We start from the raw sequence: 22,295 nt of genomic DNA on the forward strand, positions 1-22,295 counted from the left end.
GCAAAAGATTTATTGAAATCAATCACTTTCTGCCTTTGGTATTCAGACTATGTTTTTGCATGTTCTAAATTGTTTACCATTACATGATATTTATGGACACTGAAATCTTCTTTTTTAACACTGAAATGATAAAATGCAAATATAATGGATGTCAGTCTGTAAGGTAGTTCTTGTGGTTAATGTTTTGTGTGAAGAAACAAATATTGACATATTACAGTTACAATAAGTACTTTATTGGTTCAACAGTGCTGCCAGCGCCTGACAGATAAATATACAGTTCTGAGTTTTTCTATTTACAGCTTGCCAAGAGACAACAGAAACTGCCCCTTGTACACATACAGTACATAGTGTTCTTTAGTGTTTAACATACTTTGGGCTGGTTTCCTTGTCCAAGCATATATGGTCCCCATTGAAAGATGTGGTGGTTTAGGCTGTTTCTGCATCTGCAAAAGAAGCCCTATTTAGTCTTGCATTGTTAACATGTAATGTGTTGTTACATGTGCAAATCATCATATGGTGCTGCAGGAGGATAAGCAATGTGTACCTGTGTGTGTGCGTGTGTGTGTGTGTGTGTGTGTGTGTGTGTGTGTGTGTGTGTGTGTGTGTGTGTGTGTGTGTGTGTGTGTGTGTATGCCTGTGCAAATAGAGGATCTGGAATGCACAAATTTTGTGTACAATAGATATATGTAAGCTATCAATATAAGAAGAAAAAGTGACATCTGATATTGACTGTGTTCAGTAGTCTCAGTTTTACACAAGGCAAAACTGATTTTATGCAGTAAATGCTGTTACAATCTGATATTTCATCAAATTAGCCTCTTTATGCTTACTTAATTTGCATTGCAGAATTCTTTGCTGGCATTTGCAAAATAGTGTAATTTCATAGATGCTATTCACACTCAGTAGTATCATTTTCATTAAATCTTGCTGTTTACTCTTCACTTACAGTACAGCTGTGCATACATACAGGCATGCTCACACATATCAACCTTGTCCCATTCACTCAGAAGCCACAAACAGCAGATCTATAAACAAACACACGTAACCACGCGCTCATATGTTCAAATCATACCATCGCAAACCACGTCTGACAACATGATGGATTCCCATCTTGTATTCACATCCAGCTCATGAGTTTGTTCATTTCGCCGTGTTTGTAATTTGTTTCCTTTGTGAGACAAATTTTTCAAAATTCCCAATCCATGTCTGTGCTCTGTTTATACACTATCTATAAGAAAGAGCTGATTTTGTTTTGTTTGTTTTCCCACTTCAGTTCCTCTAGCCATGCTGATCTGCATAGGTTGCTTAAACAGGCAAAGTTGACGCTGAGGACACCAACTTTCCCTTGTTCTCCAGGTTAGTGATGGCTCTAGTTATCCTCAAGTGCTGTCCAATTAGAGGGCAGTACAGTTCACTGTGTATTCACTGTATGGCAGCATTTTCTCTACTTTACATATTATATTCCTGATGAACCTTCTCAAAGCTCTCTTTCAACAGCACCAACATTTTGTAACAATGTACAACAAGCGATCCATCCAACATGTCCCGCATTTCACATGTAGGTCTCTACGACTCCTTTTGTCCCCTTCTTCGCTCCCATCACTTGAGGAGCGATATGTCATCAGCAAAGTCCCCGTGTGGGTGGAGGCAGCGGGCAAAGCGCCACTGGCACACCATGAGACACAGCGGCAGCATGAAGAGAGCGCATATCCCCGCCATGATGTAGGCGATGGTCATCAGAGTGGACTCGTCAGTCTGAGGGATGTTGTAGCCGCAGTCCTCCAGGTCGACACCATGGAAGGGGCCTTTTACAGAGGCTGTGCGAAACTCATCATGCACTACAAAAGAGAGAATAGGATTGTTGTTCAGGATAATAATGATATTTTAGGCAGTCCCTCAATCTCAGCACTTCTTTCGACAGGTGTTCTTAATTCTTTCCCTTTTCCCCTTTACCAATTTTAACTATAAACCTCACTGATTCTCCTCCTCGTCCCCTCCACCCTCTCCTCCTCACCATGACAGGTGCTAACGGCAAAGCCGATGCGTTTCTTCTCTCGGTCGAACACCACATAGAAGCCTTCCATGATGACAGCACCCATCACTGTTCCAGTGCTTGACTGAGACACGGCAAACTTATAGCAGTCCTCCTGGGCGGAGGCCACATCCTCTACAGGCCGCAGGTATTGCTGCACAAAGAAAAGCGAAAAATAATAAAGGGAAGAATCAGGGAGTGCAGTTAGACACAGATTACAGAGAAGAAAGGGATGAACACACACCCTTGTTGCAGTGTAACGTCTAATACTAACATGGCCCTCTCTCTGATTGTACTGTATATGTTGGTGTGTGTATAATACGCAAAGTTAACGGCTCTGACCAAGTACAGGGAGCCCCCTCCTCAATCGATAGATCATGTCAAACCAATCAACATTTCTCTGACCCAGGGGGCCTCCACCACAATGGATAGATCATGTCAGTGGATGAGTTTAATTGGTACAGCAACAAATGTCCAATCAGTCATGATGACGATGTGCTTTCAAACCCACCTCTGCCAAAGAGGCAGTCAGTGCTCAGTACAAACCCACAGTTCAACTACCAATTCAACTAAAAACTCCTCTTCAGGACCCCTGGAAGCAAATAAATACACTCAATACAGCACTTGGCCAACAAAGATAAACCCAAGTGACACTTAAGTGTTTCACTCAGTGAGTCTCTGTGAGTATTCCTTTCAGTAGAGCAGGTGCTCTATGAATTATGGACATTTTGTCTCGCTGCCAGTGGTTGGAAAGCTTTCAGGACAGACTGGACCTCTTCCACCGGTGAGTAACATTAGATGCACGCATTTTCTGAATTCATTAGTATTCTCAATGGGAAGCTTTGGTGGACCGGATTTGACCTGTGGCCATCCCCCGACTGGATGCAGACTGATGTCCAGACTTTGACAAGCCCATCCAATACACTGGCATGGCTGATATCATCGGTTACTTTTAGTTTATCACTGATATATAACGCACTGTACATAAGTAACATGAAACGGCAGTAGATAAATATCAAATACATTATACAAATGCTGTCATTACATAGTTTGTCCACCAGAGAGCACTGGCATGTTTATTCCTCATCTGTAGGTACATGTCGTGGTCACAATTCTTCATAGTGAAACTAGGGATCCTTTTCTAATTTTGATTACATTATGTATTTGTTCTAAAAGTGCGAATATCAGCTGATATATCATCAGACTCCTTAAACTCTCAGTGAGTACAGTATCAGCCTCAAATCAGTTCATTGGTAATTCTGCATGTTTTCCTATGCATACATAGCAGCCAATGTACATTCTATACCTGGTGATTTACTGTTGCACCTGCAATAGAAATTAAAACAGAAGGCAAAGGAAGTAAAAACTTTTCTGCAGTGTTTCATTATGCTGTCAGCAGAGCCTCCCACAGGTTTAAAACATTGAACCTCACTTATAAATCTCACTGTCAAATCATATTCATTCCACCACCGTCAAGGCCTTTCTGAGTGGCTTTGAATAAAAGCCATTAAATGACTTTTCAGGGCTTTATGAAAAGCTTTAAAAAATATATTCAAAGGTAATTCCCTTTGAAACATGGTCGTTATTTTTTTTTTCCTTGTGGTGCCTAGCAAGGCTTTCATCCACTGAGGTCTATTTAAAAGATTATAGTTAAAGCATAGGGGGACTTATTGTGACCTGACTTCCTGTAAGAGTGCACAGGGAAATGAAAACTCTGCATTTGTCCTACCTTAGAATTACAGAGGATAAATGTGACTCATAGTAACGGCAAACTTGTTTTCATTTTCAACGAATGTCAAAGCTTTGGCCAAAGAAACAGAATTTTAGGCTTAAGTGATATTACTTGATATGGTCCCATGGGACAAGTGTTGAGTATTACCTGGGGCAGGATGGAGATTCTGAAGGACTGGTTGTGGTTTTCACTCATCAGGTAGAGGGAGATGACTGGGAAGATGTGCCAGGGTGTAGTGCCGGCCTGCCAACATACCAGCTGCTCCCCCAACCAGAACCCAGAGGGAAACTGCTCTGTCTGAAAAACAGCGACATTCATCATTTCCTTTCCCATACCCACCCATTACAAATCAGGGTCAGGAGGGGGGACTGGAGCTTCTCCAGTGGGAGTGGGGGGAAAAAATGGATTTAGTATAATTAACTGTGCAAGATGAAGGATTTTTGTGATTATGTCATCAGCAACATTAGCACTGAAGTCCACCACTTCTAAACGAGCAGCTACCACAGTCTGCAATGCCAATCGGGCAAACTAAATATATCAGTCTGCTTCATTTCAAAGACCTGTGTCTGTTATCACACCTCTTTTTCCCTAGTGTTAGTTATAGCAGAGAGACTGGTCTCCTCTGCAGGCGGCATTAATAGTGATAAGTGTGAGCTTTTCATTCTTTTCTCCAGAACACATACAACGTTTTGCTCCAAAAGGCATTGAGCCAGTGTTGGTGGGCACTAAATTACACTTTCATTATTCACATACATATAGGAGACTATAATTTCCTTACAAATTACTGCAGTTATCGTTTTTAAATAAAACAGCCACGTACTCCCACACACTTTTCTATCCTTTTTCTATTCATCAGTGACCTTCATCAAGAGCTGTGACCTACGTTTCATATTGGATTTCAGTGTGCTAAAAACACAAGTGATTAAAATTGATTGTTGCTTTCCCTCACGCTAAATGATAGAACCAAAAAAAACCCAAACATTTGCCTTTGTATTGTTAGTGAAATAACATAAAATAATTTTTAGGTTCTGGCAATGAGCATCTATATAATTCGGACAATGTTAACTGTACTTAAAAATATTACACATATAAAAAAAACAGAAATGAGGGCAAATACAAAATCTTTCCAAGTGATCCTGAGATGTCTGGGAAAGCAGCGAGACATTAACATGTCTCAACTTCTTTAAATACTATCTAAAGGTACTAAGACATCCTGTCTCCCTCAGTGCTCTTTTTGGTAGTCCTTCACTAGTCCATTAATGCAAAGGTGAGTGAGTTTCTCCTTAAAAACATCCATTTAAAAAAATGAGTCTCAAGCTTTTGTTGTTGGCCATGTTGGCTAAAATACAGCTATCTGCTTACATCAGATATCTCAAGAAATCAGTAATGACTGGGGCAGCGGAAGCAACAGAGAAGGAAAATAGAAACAGAAGAGTATTACGCAGATCGTAATAAGGATATAAAGGTATCTACAGCGTCGTAAGGACTGACCGAAGAGGCTGCTTCAATAGCCTTAACTGCAGCCTGGAAGACTTTTCTAGGCAGTCGAAGGTTGGTGGTGCCGCTGTCCACAATGCTCTTATCATAGTTGTACTGAAAAAGACAGATGAACAGTCACAAATTAGAAATCTCTTCTCGTTTAGTGTCAGTGATTCTTTAGATTTGCAGCCATCTCACCTCTTTGCAGTCCATGTTGAGGTCCTGTCCATTCACCTCAATTCGCACAATAATGACCTCATAGTACCACTCCCTGCGGATGGGGGTGTACCAGAGCTCTCCCACGTAGAGTGATGGGTCCACTCCTCCAATGATCTGAGAGTACACAGAATAATAGAATCCAGTACTGGCTTCAAATATGATATTAGATCATTTGTACCTGTTTGTGTGTGTGTGTGTGTGTGTGTGTGTGTGTGTGTGTGTGTGTGTGTGTGTGTGTGTGTGTGTGTAACCATGCTGCCGCCGACAGTAGCGCTCCCCAGGGAGTAGTTTTGGGTGAAGCCGGCTCCACACAGCTGGAGAGAGAAGAGGTTGGGGACGGGTGTCTGGCGAACCAGAGAGTCAAAGAAAGGCTCCAATGTCTCGTCAGGCTGGAAGGGAAGGACAAAATAGAGAGAACGGAGAAACCAAGCTGCTGCTTTCAGCTTTTCATTCCCAAAAGATTAAATATCAACATATTTCGTCAAATCAGGTTTCATCCCGCCTCTCCTTCCCCTATCTTTCCTTCCCACTGAACGCAGTGCTATTATTACTTTTCCCGGAGGTGAACACTTTCGCTTTCAGTAATAACAAAATGAAATAAGACAGATTTTAGCTACATACCCAAAAATACGGTGTTACTTTTCTTGTCACATCTTCCAAATATCTGGTTGAATTTGAATGACTCAAAAAACTATATCCTGCACCCATCTGCATTCTTGTGATCACCCTCCTACACCAGATTAGGATTCAGAAAGCTTGGAAAAGGACAAAAAAGGAAGTACGGTATTCCCACTGGTCTTTTCAGAAGCTCAGTGCTCACAGGAACACTCTGGACACCCACCCTATTTGGCTTTCCTGATCGCCCACAGGAGGAGTAAAAAACAGCACTTTCAAATGACTGAATACACTTTCCCAGGCTGGTGGTGTGTCCACTGATAACTTGCTGAAGTGTCTTTCCCTTACAGCCAAAAAATCACCAAAAATGTGAAGGGCCGAGCTCTTACCCGAGCTATATCAGCATAGGCCAGTCCCAGGATTCCCTCCCAGTTGGATCCATTGATAAAGAAGCGATCTGACTGGGTGATTGCAGCAATGTTGGCGCGCAGCGTGGCATTAGGGCCGTGGGGGACAGATACCAGGTCGGTGCCCAGCTCCCCTTCCCAGCGACCCTGGGTGTAGGGAACATACACACTCCTCCCCTGGTCACGGTATGAGCTGGAGCTGTGGATGGATGAGTGGCAGAAAAGGTGGAGGAGATGATTAGCAAGCTGCAGCTGATTCAGACATGTCCCTTAAAACATTCATTCGTGAGAGACAACTGAACTCGGTTTAAAGAAAACAAAACCAGAAAACTCCATGAACCATGGCCTTATTTAAGAACCAAATGTGGCTGCACATTTCACTGCACGCGTCTCTACTCACAGCGAGCGATGGTAGTATCTACGCAGGAAGGGATGAGCGGCTGCCCCGACAGCAAAGTTACTGCTTCCTGTGTCCACCAGGATGTTCAGCTAATGAGACAGAGGGAGAAGGGGAGAGAGACAGAGAGATTTATTAAATACACGCTGTGTGGATTTTACAAAAATCAATAGGTTTGTAGAAGTGATGCTTGGGTTACATTATGAAATTGATTGCACTCGAGAGCAAGTTAAATCTATCTTTGCGTCGTTGGAGACAGACACGGCCGTTTGTAAAACAATTTTCTGTGTGGGGTTTTTGATTTCTGTTATTGTTATCTTTTCTTTTTTTATACAGACTCAGCTCATTTTTATCTAATTTCCTCTATTACAGCACACAGCCAGCCTAACCTCGCACATTCTCTGTATCCATTTCTCTTTCGTTGTAGTGTCCTGCGCTCTTTCCTGTTGTCCTAAATGTCCTTCTTTGTGCCCTCTCTGTCTCCACTCTCACCCGCCACTCCTCTCCGGTTGCCCATTCTACTCCCTCTCTCTCCCATCTCCTCCTCCTCTGTCTGCATCTCTGTGTGAGTATCATATTTTGCACAGTCAAAACAGTTAGTGAACGTGTGAATGGAGCATGATGGCAGATGGCGATGGAGACAGACATATGCAACACCTACTGCATATGCATCATATTTAAAACACATACTGTATATAAACTGCTGCATGCCATTTTTATCATTTTTCTTTCTGTCTGTTGTTGTCTGTTGCTGTTTAAATACAAATTAAGTATATTTTGTGAGTCATGCATTTGAATGCATTCATGCAGTTCTAGGTAACATGCTAATGTGGAGGTTGTACATTTGATGTATGTTTTCTTGTTAAAGTGAAGTACAGGCACCAGTGGTGGAAGAAGTACTCAGATCTTGTCATTAAATGAAAGCAGCAATATCACAGTGTAAAAAATCTTGGTTACAAGTCCTGCATTCAAAGTACATAAATATTAGCATCAAAATATACTTAAATGATCAAAAGTAAACTCATTATGCAAAATGTCCCATTTCAGAATGATGTGTATACACACACACACATTCATGAATATATATATATGTGTATACTGTAATATCACTTGATTATAATTAGCGATGCATTGATCAAACTACTAATATACTTCTTTGGAATTTATTTGATTTATATGTGGATTAATAATAACTAATGTTGTGAAATAAATGCAATGGAGCAGCAGTGTGACACAAACGTCCCGAGTTACACTCCACCACTGATAAGAACATACTGTAATATTATGCTGAGTGACACATGAGGTGAAAGAACAACTGTTTGGCAGAGAATATAGACAGACAGAGTTTCACAGACACACACAAACAGGAGAACAGATAGACAGCCATACAGCCACAGCAAGCTGTTCAATAATGGATTGGCTCTTTAAATATCCAGAGAAGTGCTACTGTCTCAAGGGCTGGGCCTGAAAGCCTCACACACACACATGCATCCATGTCAGTGATACATATACACACACATACAGACATACATACTGTATGTACTGTCCCTACAGATGCCACAACTGTCAGTAATAATGCTGCACATGTTCTGATTTCCTCTCTTGGCCAGAGATTTGCTGACTGCTCAGGACAGATCTGTTTCTTTCATACACAACCACACAAACACACTCATACACACTCAAGCCTGCATCCTGACACACTGAGACCTCACATCTTTCCCTTCTGTCTCTCTCTCTCTCCATCTTCCTGTCCTCCCTGGCAGAGTGCCTGTCTGTTCCAGCCATTATTTTTTTGCCCTTCCCCCTCCGCTATAGAGGAGAAATCATCTTGTGGTTACCAGAATACAACACAACATCTGAAAGTTGTTGCAAATCAATGACTTCAGGTCATTTCCACAACTTCGTATCCAACACGCATCTCAAGATAAGTGCAGGGCCTTTTATCACTTGTGCAATCTGATCTATTTATGTAGATGCAGGGGCAGCTACAAAGCATTGAAAATCCTTTAACACATTCAGATCACTTGATGAATGAGACTTCTTAAGGGCTTGCAAACAGCCTATCAGTGTGTTGTTATGTAAATGGTGATCCTGGCTGGTCATTTTAACGAATAACATGGTCACTGAGCATCACTTCTCCACTTGGTTCATACGCACAAGTCTGGAAACTCCTCTTTTTACTGGTCCTACAGGTTTTCCCTGAAATCCTGAAGGATAAGTGAGCTTTGTGTTAGAAGGAAGCGAACAGGGTGTGGTCTTCCTGAGCTCCTCATCACTTCCAGTACCTATATATTAGACATTTATACACCCTTTAATATGTCTAATTATATTGTCTCAATGCCTGAAATGAAATCCCATCTTTTGCCATTTTACAGGCACTGCAAACCTATTTTCTGAACTGGCTTTGTACTATGAGCAATTTTTGAATTTTTGAACAGTTGCTAAACCTCAGTATTATGTCAACCAGCATTGTCAATCAAATCTGATCAAATCACCTCTTCATCAATAATTTCAGAGGCTTTAAATATGCTGACAGGACATCAGGAGCCCCGTTGTTTTCACCTTTATTTGTGCAGCATAAAATGTCCATATTAATGTTTACACAGATGCTTTTATAGGTTTTCACTTCCGGCCTCGGGGTTATAAAGCCAACAAAAATGAAATTGGTCTGGAGACTTTTCACATCCTTGTCATGATGAAAGGTCAGGTGACACCCATAAACACTTATTAACACTAATTGGCATACACATCCATTACGGAAAAAGATGTGTGAAGACAGTACCATGAGCATCGCACAGGCTTCTCTTAACATCACGATTTGAAACATTACAGCAGACATCAAGCACGTTAAAATGTCCAGGGAGTCATGCATCACAGGAATTAAAGTAGAAGGTGATACTAACATTTTTGCGGGAAGCAACTTCCAATGGAATGAAAGGTCCCTGCATTTGGCTAGCTCATCCAGCACATTATACAGCTATGGTAGGGATTCAGTGTCCTTGTAGTGGCAGGGCTGGGGATCAAACGTCGCTACTTTTTTGGCACTTACCAATATGTGTTGCTGGTAGTATTTCAAAAGGCTGTCAAGTATGAAAAGATAGCACTCAGTACACTTTGATTAGTTGTGCCAATTTAAGTATTTTATGAGGCAAAGTTCCTGCAGCACTGCTTGTGTTCAGACATCACTTAACTTCTGAGCACTTTGGCTTCTTGAGTTAATTAAAATAGGTAGGAAAAGGTTTATATTTCTGAAAGTCTTGCTTTGCTCTCCTGCAGGGTGAATAATGGCCGACGAGGGATGGAAACTGGACCACTCGTTGAAGGACACTCAACATACCAACACTGTGCTCACTGCTTGTAACTGGCCAGTAGTCGCCGTGGTGCCCAGCATAACGCCCTTATCAGGCAGATGTGTCTGATAAAGGAAACATCAGTGTCTCTCAGTGGCAGAGTGATACCTCCACTTAGGGCCCTCCATCTCTCCTTCATCACCTCTCTCTTTTCTCCTCTCATTCACTCCTTGTCCCTCTCAATCCCCCTCTCTTGACACTTCTTGATTTCTCCGCTTCACTCCCTCTCTCACCTTCTCCCTCACCTTCTTCTCCTCTTCTACCACCTCATCACTTTCTCTTCCTCCCTCCACCCGTCGCCCTCTGTGTGCCAGCCTGTACACTGCAGCTGCACCCAGCTGGCACTCCTCACTCTGCAGAATTAATGGTTCCATTATCTGTCTGTATCATTCAGTCCTTTCTCTCACTTTCTCTCTCAATCACGCGCACACACACACACACACACACACACACACACACACACACACACACAGACCATCTGTCACTGCAGGGGTATTAACGGTATCGGACAGGCGGACAATATATTTGAAGTGCTTCTCTGTCAACTGACTTAAATTTTAAATTTGTGATTTAATTGTTGATGTTTTACATTAGAAATATTAAAGTATGAGGGTTTACATTAGTAATGGGCACATGCTGTGAATCTGTCATCAAGGTGTGTTATAAGTTTATAGTGATGTCACCTCCCATTGAGTTGCATAGTATCTTCTATGTTATGATTATAACGCATGTTTTAGACCATGTGTGTGTGTGTGTGTGTGTGTATGTGTGTGTGGTACTTAAATAGTATATACATTTACCTCTTATTGTTCTCATAATAAGCTTGTTAAGTTAATAAGTTTGATCACAAACCGTGTACCTGGTATTAAATAGAATATTCTTACCAATAAAGCAGATTAAATCCTTGTGAGAGACAGAGAGAGAGCCAGACTCTGTGCAGGGTAATAAAGTGATACTGACCAATAACAATGAATGTCATCCTTTAAGGAAGATTTATTGACTTTTTGAGGTTATTTGGTTTTAATTAATTTGATTTTGTTATATCTGTTAGCTCAAAATGCATGATTATATCTACACAGACTTAGCATTCAGAAGTGCTTTGACAACATATTAATCATGCCATGTAAATAAAACCTTTACCTTCTGCGGAGGAGAGCCCACGGCCATTTCCACGTAGTACCCCTGCCCAGACTTGCCACGCAAGTTATCAATCATGTCCACGAAGCTGATGCCGCCCGCCGCCGCTCCTCTCCGCCTGCGCGCACCGTACTTCCCCGTCTTGCCGCGCTCGCGGTTCACGGCTGCGGTAGGTGGCAGCTGCGGCGGCGGTTCAGCGCGAGCGCCTTGCCGCAGTGGCACGCGGATGGCTAGAGGCAGGCCCGAGGCGTCCGGCGCGGATTGACCGCTGCCGATAAGACACAACGTCGTCCATAAGAGCAGACCTGTCAACCAGCGAGGCTGGAACGGCGACGCCTCCATGTTGAAACTCGGTGAAGTTGTATTTTCTCGTATGTTTAGTTTTGACTTTACGGCGCTCCGTTCAGCTTGACATCCAGTCTGCAGTGGCACGGGAGAAGAGATCAGCTGGCGGGGATGCTAAAATGACGGCTACAACCATGATGGCAGTTGAACCACGAATTTGAAGAGGGACTGGGTCAAGGTGCTTTTTCTACGGTTTTCTTGACGTTAAATGGCACGGAAGAACACAGCTTTACACCACGACAAAGTAATATGTAGGCTAGTACAAAACAGCGTTCGCTGAACATCAAATTACCCTCACATTTAAACCAGGCGACCCTCGGTGTCACAGATAATTTGAGGCGACGGGTAAATTACGGGCTCTCCCTGCGTGTTCAGTGCAACAACAAGTCGAAGGTCTGTGTCGCTTCCTCCGTACATCCTCGTTTCAAAGGACCGAATCCATCGTCGGTAGTCATGCTGGCCGGCGGGCTACCGTAATCCGCATCCTTCAGCTTTCCCGACCCGTTCATAGTGTTCTCCGCCTTCCAGTCTTTCACCCCCTCCTCCTCCTCCATCCACCCCGCCGCATCCTTCAGAGCTGCGAGAGCGCGACTATCACCGCCGTCAAGTTACACTACAAACTCACGAGACTTCCTGTAAGCCTTTTCTAAATAAGACATTAATACTGAAGCACTCATGCAACATGAAACCCCAATTACTTCCCAAAGCAATTTATAAAAGTTTGCCTTTATGGGCTGATAATCTCTTAATGAAACGTTGGTTCATTAGTCTTTTACAATAAAAACTGATATGTTACATCAGACAATAGATAGGCATCATCCATGTTCTTAATCCTGTACACGCACACCATATTTTTCGTTTTTCTTTTAATTTGAAGGCGCTGGCTTGTCTCTCGCCGCTTCTCCAGGAAATAGCCCTGCGACACTCCGCATTCTGGGTAATGAAGTTTTCCACGTGATTGTTTCGCCGATGACAAAACATTTGCTTTTGAGGCATTTCTGCCTGCTCTCATCCGGAACACCTACAGCTAAGTGTACATCATTTGCAATTCCTAAATTTAGGAGAGGTCAAACACCAAGTTCAAAATGCTGTTTTATTATCTTAGACAACAAAGGGATGCATTGCACTTGCACAAATGTCGTAGCAAGAAATTACCTTACGATTTTAATAGAATTTGTAGTGGGACTTAATACAGTGTGTTTAATGTTTTCTGCTGAGTTTGTGTAGCTCTAATATTTAATTGTTTTTCCATGCATGTAATTTACTATTACTATAACCTATAGTACTTTACTGTGTGTAGTGTTCTTGTGTGCTATGGCATAAAATACAGTGTCACTGCTGGACATCAATCAGCTTGCCATCAACATTGTCATTTTTCATGGAACACATAATGCATAGTATCCCTGTAAATTAATTTTGAGACCACAAACTATATACATTTATTACAGAACACAGAAAAGTAAGTTTGAACGAGCAAACGAGCACAAGGTCAAATTTACTTCAAAGATCAGTTAGTTTGCTTCTCTTTCCCTGTGACAGGCTGCCTCTTTCCTGAGGTGACCCGGGACAGTCCCAGTAGGAAGGAATAGGCAGGAAGGAAGCAGGTGCTAATATACTGTGCCCATCTCTGCTCTCCACAGTGAGTCCCACAGAGTCTTTACTGTGTTGGAAGAGTCCACACTGTTCCACCAACAATGGGCCTGGATCCTCCTGTCCTGAGGCAACAAGAGAACACAGTTGGAAAACTATTGATCAGCACTCCTTGTTATATCATCTATCAAATCTAAATTGTTCGGCCACTGCTGATTCAAATGATCAGTTTCTGTCTATTAGCCTGTCCAGTGTCCTAACACAAGAGCAGTAAGATTGTTGAATATGACTACGGTAGCCGATAAGGGCAAACGTGGCGCAAACGGCAAAACGCTGCAAACACAGGAATGATGCAAAGCCAAAAACACACAAACACAGGAACAAATGCAATAGAAAAACGCTGCAAGAGAAAAATGCTGCAATCACAGAAACGAAGCAGAGGCAAAAACTTACAAACACAGAAAACAAATGTGAAAGAAAAATGTTGCAAATATCAAAACACTCACAACTCCAAAACAACTGCACAAGAGAAAATGCTGCAAATTCACTCCACAAAACGCAAGTGCGCCAGGCCACTAGGGGGACTTGACCTGAAAGATGGACCGATCCTGTAGGACCAGACCATAGAGATATAAAGAATAGATGCCCCATTGACCGCTACTGCTTATTGGCGCTGATGAGCCGTGGGGACTGGTCACCCGCTCCACTCAGTGCTGTTTGGCAGGCGCAAAGAAGTGTCAGCACATTTAATCCATCATAACTCTCTGAATACTAAACTGATTTTCACTTGTTTTTTTTTGCTGCAAACGTCATACATGTAGCTATGATATAGGACAAATGGTGCGGTGTATTTTAATTAATTAATTATTATTTTTGTAATTAATTTTAATTAACAGTAATAGAATATTCTGATGTAGCCTAGACTGTAGACAGGTATTTTGCAAACACTGTAAACACACACATTATACATTATATACATCATACATTATACACACACACACACACACACACACACACACACACACACACACTGATATATAACTATATCTGATATATAACTTATCTATTATATATGTATATATGAATGATATTGATACTATATATATGATTTATATATATTTTCATTTTCTCTGATTTTCTTTCTGATATATAACTTCGATCTATTGTTACGTTTTATATAGAAATATGTGTTCATTAGTCAGTATTTTGTTTATATATGTAAATATTTATACATAGCCTAGTGAAAATCAGTTTAATATTCAGAGAGTTATGATGGATTAAATGCACTGATACTTCTTTGCGCCTGCCAAACAGCACTGAGTGGAGCGAGTGACCGGTCCAAGAGAGCGGCCCCACGGCTCGTCAGCGCCGATAAGCAGTAGCAGTCAATGTGGCGTCTACTCTTTATATCTCTATGGTCTGGTCCTACAGGACCGGTCCATTCTTCAGGTCAAGTCCCCCTAGTGGCCTGGCGCACTTCTGTTTTGTGGAGTGAATTTGCAGTGTTTCTCTCTTGCAGTTGTTTTGGGGTTGTGTGTGTTTTGATATTTGCAGCATTTTTCTTTCACATTTGTTTTCTGTGTATGTAAGTTTTTGCTTCTGCTTCATTTCTGTGATTGCAGCATTTTTCTCTTGCAGCGTTTTTTGTTGCATTTGTTTTATGTGTTTGTGTGTTTTTGGCTTTGCATCATTCCTGTGTTTGCGGCACGTTTGCCCTTGTCAGCCACCGTACAAAACACTGTTGGATACACCAACTAAGAGGACTTTGACCTGTGTTTGACAGTCTTTTCTTTAACCCTGCCTCTTGTATGAAGTCTCTAATCATCCAACAAGGGACTCCAACAATGGGATATGTGGCTGTGGGTTATTAAATTGAAAAGCAAACTGGTGTGAAACACTACTGCACCCAACACATGCTGTGATACGCACAGAAAGAGATACTCACCTGTTGAAGTCCTTGAGGCCCAGCTTCTCTGCTCCTCAGGTTTGGTGATGAGGGGCTCATTTCTGCCCTCTAGTGGACACCACACTGCTAGGTGTCTGGAAGTACCCACCCTACACACACACGCACAAGTATTCACCTCTTGCAGATACTGTGTATAGTCACACAAGCATCGTAGACACTTATACCTGCCCATACACACATATGCAAACTCCTGTAAATCACTATAATAATGTCTCTCAGAGCTTTAACATACATGGCCAACAACCTGCCATTCAAGAACCTCCTTTGCTTACAAAGGTCAAAGATTAGCTATCAGCGAGGCTGCTGCCTTATCACTATGTACCAGCTGATAACAGCGATAAAGATGCACTGTGATCTAGTCATGATTTCATCTGGTTTTTCGAGGCAGCGATGTGTCTTTTTTATCAGGCAAACTGTATTCAGACCTGACTGAATTACTGAAGGACACTCACCGGTCCTGGGGGTCTGAAGTCCGGAAGCCTTTAGCAAATGGGTTGCTAGCAATTTTTAGCTGGGTGATCTGACAGGGAGCGTGATGGTAAAATAAATAAGATGAAAGCAAATTACATTTCTCCTATATGTTGCAGTTAATGCACAATTCAAGAATGCTGTTATTAGTATAAGGTGTCTGACATATATTGATACAAATGTGCAGTGACCCAATCCTGGGTGACCTACCCTGTGGTTCTGATAGGCAGTCACAGCCATAAAGCGCGTCTCTGGGAAGGAAAAAGAGCAGAAGTTCCTGTATGCATTTAAGTGACTGTTGGGAGTTGGATCCACATACACGACATGGAAGCGTGGTTGGTAGCGATGCATGGAGTTCAGTATCATCTGGCAAGGAAGAAGTGGGAGAAAACACAAAACAGGCAAGTCAGAAAAGAGACAATTCTATATGTCTTTCATGATTGAAGACAAGACAACTTTGTTTCTTAGCTCCTATATGCTCTTTTTTCTGCTCTAAGAGTAAAAGCATGTAGGAGTCACATGAAAGACATTGACTGACATGCCCATTGTCATCCAGCAGGTTGTTGGTTAGCTTGAGGGTGTCGAAGGATACAGTCTGCTTCATCCACTGGGCTCCACAGGCAGGTGAGTCTGGGTGGAAATGCATCCTACTTGGGGCTACAACATCGGCTCTCCCTGCCACCAACCAGGATGAGCTGTGGAACGCATATCTGACACACACATACACACACATTTTTCAGATGTGTAAAATAGGACTGATAAGGTACGATGAAGGAAAAAGCACAGTTCGGGGTTATAAGTCTTGAATTATATAAAATGATACCAGAACAGATCAGAAATAACTTCTACTGTATTTTGGAGAAAGTAACACTCTGTTACTCACTACACACCAAGCACTGCAGAGCTCACTGTATGCATGTGTCTGACCTGTATCTTTTGTCGTCAACAGGGATAAAGTCCATGAGCAGGACATATTCAGCAGCAGGATCCATCCCAAAGATTTGCACCTGGAATGTTGGAAACATCCTCCTGCAGTTTGTGAACATGTAAACGGACACAGTGTAGTAAGAGACACCAGAGAAAGAGGAAAAGTGTAAGATTAGGTGATGTGGAATATAAATATGAATGTTATTGTTACCTTCCTGCTTTGGTAACAATCATCTCTGTGCCCAGTTGGTCAAACTGCTGCCAAAGTGCATGCATCTCCAGCTGAACCCTAACCCCGCTGACTTGGGGGGCCTTGGCGCTCGACAATAACCCCCTGTCTGCACAGCAGGGCAGAGATAGTTCACAGCTCTGAGGCAGCTGAGGACCTGAGAAGAGATTTGTGTTGTACTTTTGTTCATACTTGGATCACAGATTTGTCTTTAACCGTTGCAACATAAATGGATTTTTCCTCCACTGAGCTCAGACAATTTTAATTTTAAAACAAGCACTTACCATCCATCATTTGAAGATCTAGAAGATAAATATATAACTAAATTTGCTGTTTTGTCTCTTCCTTTGGTATTTCTGTTTACTCCTGTTCCTCAAACTTCTGACCACAAGAAGCAACTCCTGTCTTTACATTAAAACCAAACACAACTTGGCCTTGAACTGAATGCAAAAATCTTCCTCACAACCTGTGGTAGATGTACATCCAAGCATCAAGAGTGGCTGCTTATGCCCAGGAACAAGCTGGTTTTATACACCATGAGACTCTCACTGGGGACCTCCAGCCTGCCTCATCCATTACAATACTCATAGTGCCACTGACATGCTCTAATCACAGCTGCACACGTATGCATGCATGCCGCCCCAAGAATTGTGAATACACAAATGTTGGTATGCACGCATGCACGCACACATTCACTCACTCACTCACTCACACACACACACACACACACACACAACCTTTTTGTAACCTCCATAAATTCCTCCTTGCATTTTTTTATTGTTTCTTATAGCCTAAAGTCTTAAGTGGAGCTGGTCTTGGCCAAACCTTGAGAGATTAAGAACACTCTAATCAGCCCCGTGTTACTGGGTGTGGACAGATGAAGACAGCTGCAAACTGCTTTTATTATTCATAGGCTAGAGTTTCAACACCGTACTAATTAGAGAGCCAGTTATTTTCCAAAATCAACGGAAGCAAATACTTTATTGTAGAATATTTAGGAAATGCAACATATGAGACTGTGTCAGGGCTACATTGGTAAACCCCATGACTTATTTCCACTGTTAATGTCCTTACTGTTAATGCTTTTTGGTGTCCCAAAGTGTCTTCATGTCACTGCGTGTGTGTCATGCAAGGTTTTGTGTCATGTGTAGACCTGACCATAGCTCATAACACTCAAATGATATAATAAATGCTCTTGATAAATCAAAGATTTTGCATTACAAATGTGAGTGGAAGTGTTAAGTGATATGGTGTTGATGTGTGTGTGCGTGCGAGTGTGTATGCGTGTGTGTGTGTGTGTGTGTGTGTGTGTGTGTGTAGAGAGAGAGAGATAGATAGATAGATAGATAGATAGATAGATAGATAGATAGATAGATAGATAGATAGATAGATAGATAGATAGATAGATAGATAGATAGATAGATAGATAGATAGATAGATAGATAGATAGAATATATATACGTGTGTGTGTGTGTGTGTGTGTGTGTGTGTGTGTGTGTGTGTGTGTGTGTGTGTGTGTGTATACACCCTCATGTGGCTATGATAGGACGGTGTTGAAGGGTACCAGCCTCAGGGATCCAAAACAGAAAAAGGACCTTTCCCTAATAAAACACAACAAGATTGTCAATAGGCCAATTTGCTCCCCCACCCACCTCATTAATCACAGCTTTCAGGACCGTAGGCAGAAATATGTTATTGGATGCCTCTCTTAAGAAGAACTGATTGTATTAATACTGCTCTTTTCCAAACAACCTTGTGATCAATGATGACCCCTTCAAAGGGCTGTCTGTGTGATTATGATCTTATGACTGAGGTCTCCAATGCAGCTGAAGGTGTGGCATTATGTACCAGAGTCAGTAATCTTTCCAATTAAACTGCACTATATATTTTAAAAATGAATTACAGTGTGTTATAGACTGTTGTAAATGATGTTCTGCTTCATTAGAGGCAGATCATTTAGGGAAAAGAAATAATCCTCTCGATATCCAACTGGCATATGACACCATTCAAATTAAGAGTCACAGAGCTAAGTAGTATAAACAGTCAGATGTTTATTGAGCTGTATTTCACCAAAGCACAGTTTTCAGACAAGCATCATTTCACATACAAATCCTAGACAAAATGTAAGCAGATGGCCATGATATGCAAAGAGCAAAGCATGTGTGCTGAGTATGTATGTGTCTGTGTATGTCTTTGGTTGTATGTGCTTGAGCATGTTCGAATGAAGTAAGGTGTTGAGGAGGAGAGTGAGCACGAGTCCTGCCATATGTTGCAAAGAAGTGCATCAGTTTGGCGTTGTGGCTTCATTTTAGGAAGTTGTCTGTATGTGAGGTGAGGAAAGACGGAATGAAAAGAAAGCTGGAATGGATCTTGGACAGACAGGTAGGTGAGGTTAGTTACAGGAACAGGGTAGAGAGGACTTAGTTCTTGTTGAAGGAGGCCATGATGATCTGGACCATAGTATTGAGCTTTTCCTTTACTTCTTCAGCTAAAGGTGTAAGCTTCTCCTTCAGGGCCGTGATTTCGTCAGGGTTCACGCTCTGAGCCTGGGCGTAGGCTGCCTTCACCTGCTCCTTGTATTCTTGAACATAGGGACCAGCCATTTCCTTCAGACTCTCCAGACGTTCAGTGAACTTGGTACGCACAGCTTCCACAATGGGCATCAGGGCACTCTTGGTCTCTTCCACGTTTGTTGCTATCTTAGCTCGCAGCTCCTCCATAACGGGCTGCATCTTGGCCCTCAGGGCCTCCACCTCACTGATTTGCTTGGTGTGGTACTCTGAGAGAACGGGGTCCAACTGTATACGGTATTCTTCTATATGTTTCGAAACGACCTCCCTCAGTTTCTCACGCATGGGCTCGATCTCGGCTTTCAGGCTCTCAATATCATTCATGATAGAGGTTCGCAAGTCAGCGGTGACTTCACTGATGGTGTTGACGACGTTGTCAGTCACGGGGGAAACAGCGTCCTGCAAAGCTTTGGCCTGATTGTGCATATCATCCAGGCGTGAAACTATGCTGGCCCTGGGAGAGAACAGAGATGTGGGAGCAAAACCATTTTACCTTAAGTTAAATACACACATTGACAAGTAAATGTTGACTAGAGAACAGTAAAAAGCAACTAAGGGAGAAAGCTGAATGAACCGGTGATGGAGCAAGTATAAGGAAAGATGGACTGACTGAGCCTAACAAATGACAAGGCCTTACTTGATCTCTTTGTACTCGGTGTCATCGAGCTGGTCCAGGGCTCTCTTGACACCTTCCTTCACCTGAGTCAAGTAGACATCCACAGCAGACCGGATGTGGGCCAGTTGTGAGGGTGCATCAGCCTGCAGGGAAGCGGCATGAGAGCCTGAGAGGGGGAAAAGAAAAGTGGCGAGGAGAGATGAGGTGAGATGAGGAGAAAATGAGTGAAGGTGAAGGAAGGGGAAAAAAGCAACAGTATGCAGTCAGAAAATACAGTATCTCAAATGTGTCTTAAAATAGAAAGTGTATTATTTAAATTTTTTGCTAAAATTGATCTACTGAGTGAGAAAAGATGTACATACAGATTAAGTATTTCTCTTAAATAAGAAACAGTGCATTCAGTACTCACCGACAGCCAGCAGAAGGGCAAGAGCGAGTACCACGAATTTCATGATGGTGGTCTAGAGTGGAAAAAGGGGTAACTTGGTTACTGATTATCAGTACACCTCACACTCACAGTATTGCAGTGAGGATTTTCAATAAAACTTGCTCAAATTACATGAAGACGTGAACAAAAAAACAACCTAAAAATGAAAAACCCCTAAACCCAACAAATCCTGCACCTAAAGCAATGTTAAGGCCAGATGAGCCATCTTAAAAGAAAGAGCTGCACACTCATCCCTGAACTTTCCCGAATGAGTTCCAACACTGAACATATGGCTGCCTATTAAGAGAATCTGTAATCTGGGTAGATTAGGGATGGCTACAAATTGGAGAGACAGCTCAAGAAGATTAGCTCTGGACTGCCACAAAATCCTATTCCAGCCTTTCCAGTAGATCAGTCATAGAATTAACAAATCATCTCTCTGATCTCAAAGACAGTCTCAATCCAGGTGTACTTAAATTTAGGGGTCTCTTCATTTTCTTGAAATGAAGATAACTGCTATAGTACCATGACAGGTTAAACAGCATTATCCTAAAATTCCAATGAATGAAATATCCTGAAGTCACAACTAAAGGTTTAACACTACAACTTTTCTTCCTTTTTGGCACCAGTTCACAACTTCATCAAAGTACAGATTGTAGAAAGTCACTCTGGCAGACGGAAAAGGTTCCCCAACATATTTTCTTTTCTGACCACCTGTTCTACCGCCCAAGTCCCAGTCAGAGCCACAGCAGCTGCTTGTCTTACCTGGTGGAGTTCTTGACGAGACTGAACAACTTCAGCAGGAGCACACTTTTTATAGTGCCCCGGTGAGGGATGAGTCCATGTGCGGAGGAGGGGTGGGGGTGGAGGTGTGAGGCTCGTGTGTCTCCGTGGAGGTGGACCTCACCCCCCTGCCATCTCCCTCAGCAGGGGGACTGAGTTGAGAGTTCAATGGTCACCTGCTGGGAGGAGATCATTCAGCACACACACCGACACGCACAGCCACAGAATTGCTATACATTATGAGTATCATAGATGTACTGTAACTTTTACAGATGCACAGCAGTCCTCTAAATTCACCAGGTTTTTAGGGCAACAGGACATTTTTACTGGTGACTCTTCTGGGAAAGTTATATACATTTTTTTTGAACAACAACAAAAGGCGACAATAGGTTTTTTATTGTATCAAACAAAAAATGGAGAGACAGGAGAGTTGACACCCCCCCCCCCCCCCCCCCCCCCCCCCCCCCCCCCACACACACACACACACACACTCACACACACTCCTGGTGGTTTTCTTGCATCAAATTTGTTGCAGAAGAGTGTGCAGGACAGGAAAACCACATTATTTGCAGTCCCAGTGATGACAAAAGGCTGCCAAGGGAAACAAACTAGAGCAAACAGAAGACAGTGCCTTGTTGCAATCGACGGTCTGAAATGCAATCACATTCAATCTGCAGTCACTAAACACTCACATTCACACAGACCCACACAATATCATGTAACAGTGCAGTAATCTATAGAGAACAGAGTATCAAGACAGACTTATCTTAGTTTATGGATAACAAAGTTTGTGGCTGATGTGCATTTGTGTGTGTGTGTGTGTGTGTGTGTGTGTGTGTGTGTGTGTGTGTGTGTGTGTGTGTGTGTGTGTGTGTGTGTGATGATTAATGGGTCAAAGAGTGGTGTGTGCCATGCTGTTGTTTGTTGTCCTATCACCAGTGGACTTTGCCACCATGGCTTCATGTAATTTGAGGAAAAGGAATGACCACAGTATTGAACGCTGTCT

At 42.4% G+C, this 22,295-nt stretch overlaps 3 protein-coding genes across 3 annotated transcripts; all 3 read right to left on the reverse strand.

Annotated features, from left to right (window-relative positions):
- Positions 1–213: 213 nt before the first annotated feature.
- On the reverse strand, positions 214–12,119 carry bace1 (beta-secretase 1). Its single transcript, XM_070970340.1, has 10 exons — positions 12,012–12,119; positions 11,372–11,788; positions 6,885–6,973; positions 6,467–6,683; positions 5,714–5,851; positions 5,442–5,576; positions 5,256–5,357; positions 3,912–4,061; positions 2,015–2,186; positions 214–1,838 (listed from the first exon to the last, which is right to left on the reverse strand). The coding sequence occupies exons 2-10, from the start codon at positions 11,708–11,710 to the stop codon at positions 1,600–1,602; spliced, it is 1,581 nt and encodes a 526-aa protein (XP_070826441.1). The 5' UTR covers positions 11,711–11,788; positions 12,012–12,119; the 3' UTR covers positions 214–1,599.
- LOC139336532 (T-box transcription factor TBX1) lies at positions 12,085–17,184 on the reverse strand. The gene is made up of 9 exons (XM_070970665.1): positions 17,178–17,184; positions 16,876–17,002; positions 16,665–16,766; positions 16,276–16,447; positions 15,948–16,103; positions 15,722–15,789; positions 15,249–15,358; positions 13,330–13,428; positions 12,085–12,290 (listed from the first exon to the last, which is right to left on the reverse strand). Exons 1-9 carry the CDS (start codon positions 17,182–17,184, stop codon positions 12,085–12,087), a joined length of 1,047 nt encoding a protein of 348 aa, XP_070826766.1.
- Positions 17,185–18,924: 1,740 nt separating this feature from the next.
- On the reverse strand, positions 18,925–21,350 carry apoa1b (apolipoprotein A-Ib). Its single transcript, XM_070970291.1, is given in 5 exon segments — positions 18,925–19,917; positions 20,101–20,245; positions 20,489–20,540; positions 21,272–21,331; positions 21,333–21,350. Coding segments are annotated over 5 exon segments (879 nt in total). The 3' UTR covers positions 18,925–19,313.
- Positions 21,351–22,295: the final 945 nt, after the last annotated feature.

Source organism: Chaetodon trifascialis, chromosome 9, assembly GCF_039877785.1.
Source record: "Chaetodon trifascialis isolate fChaTrf1 chromosome 9, fChaTrf1.hap1, whole genome shotgun sequence".
NCBI classification, from domain to species: domain Eukaryota; kingdom Metazoa; phylum Chordata; class Actinopteri; order Chaetodontiformes; family Chaetodontidae; genus Chaetodon; species Chaetodon trifascialis.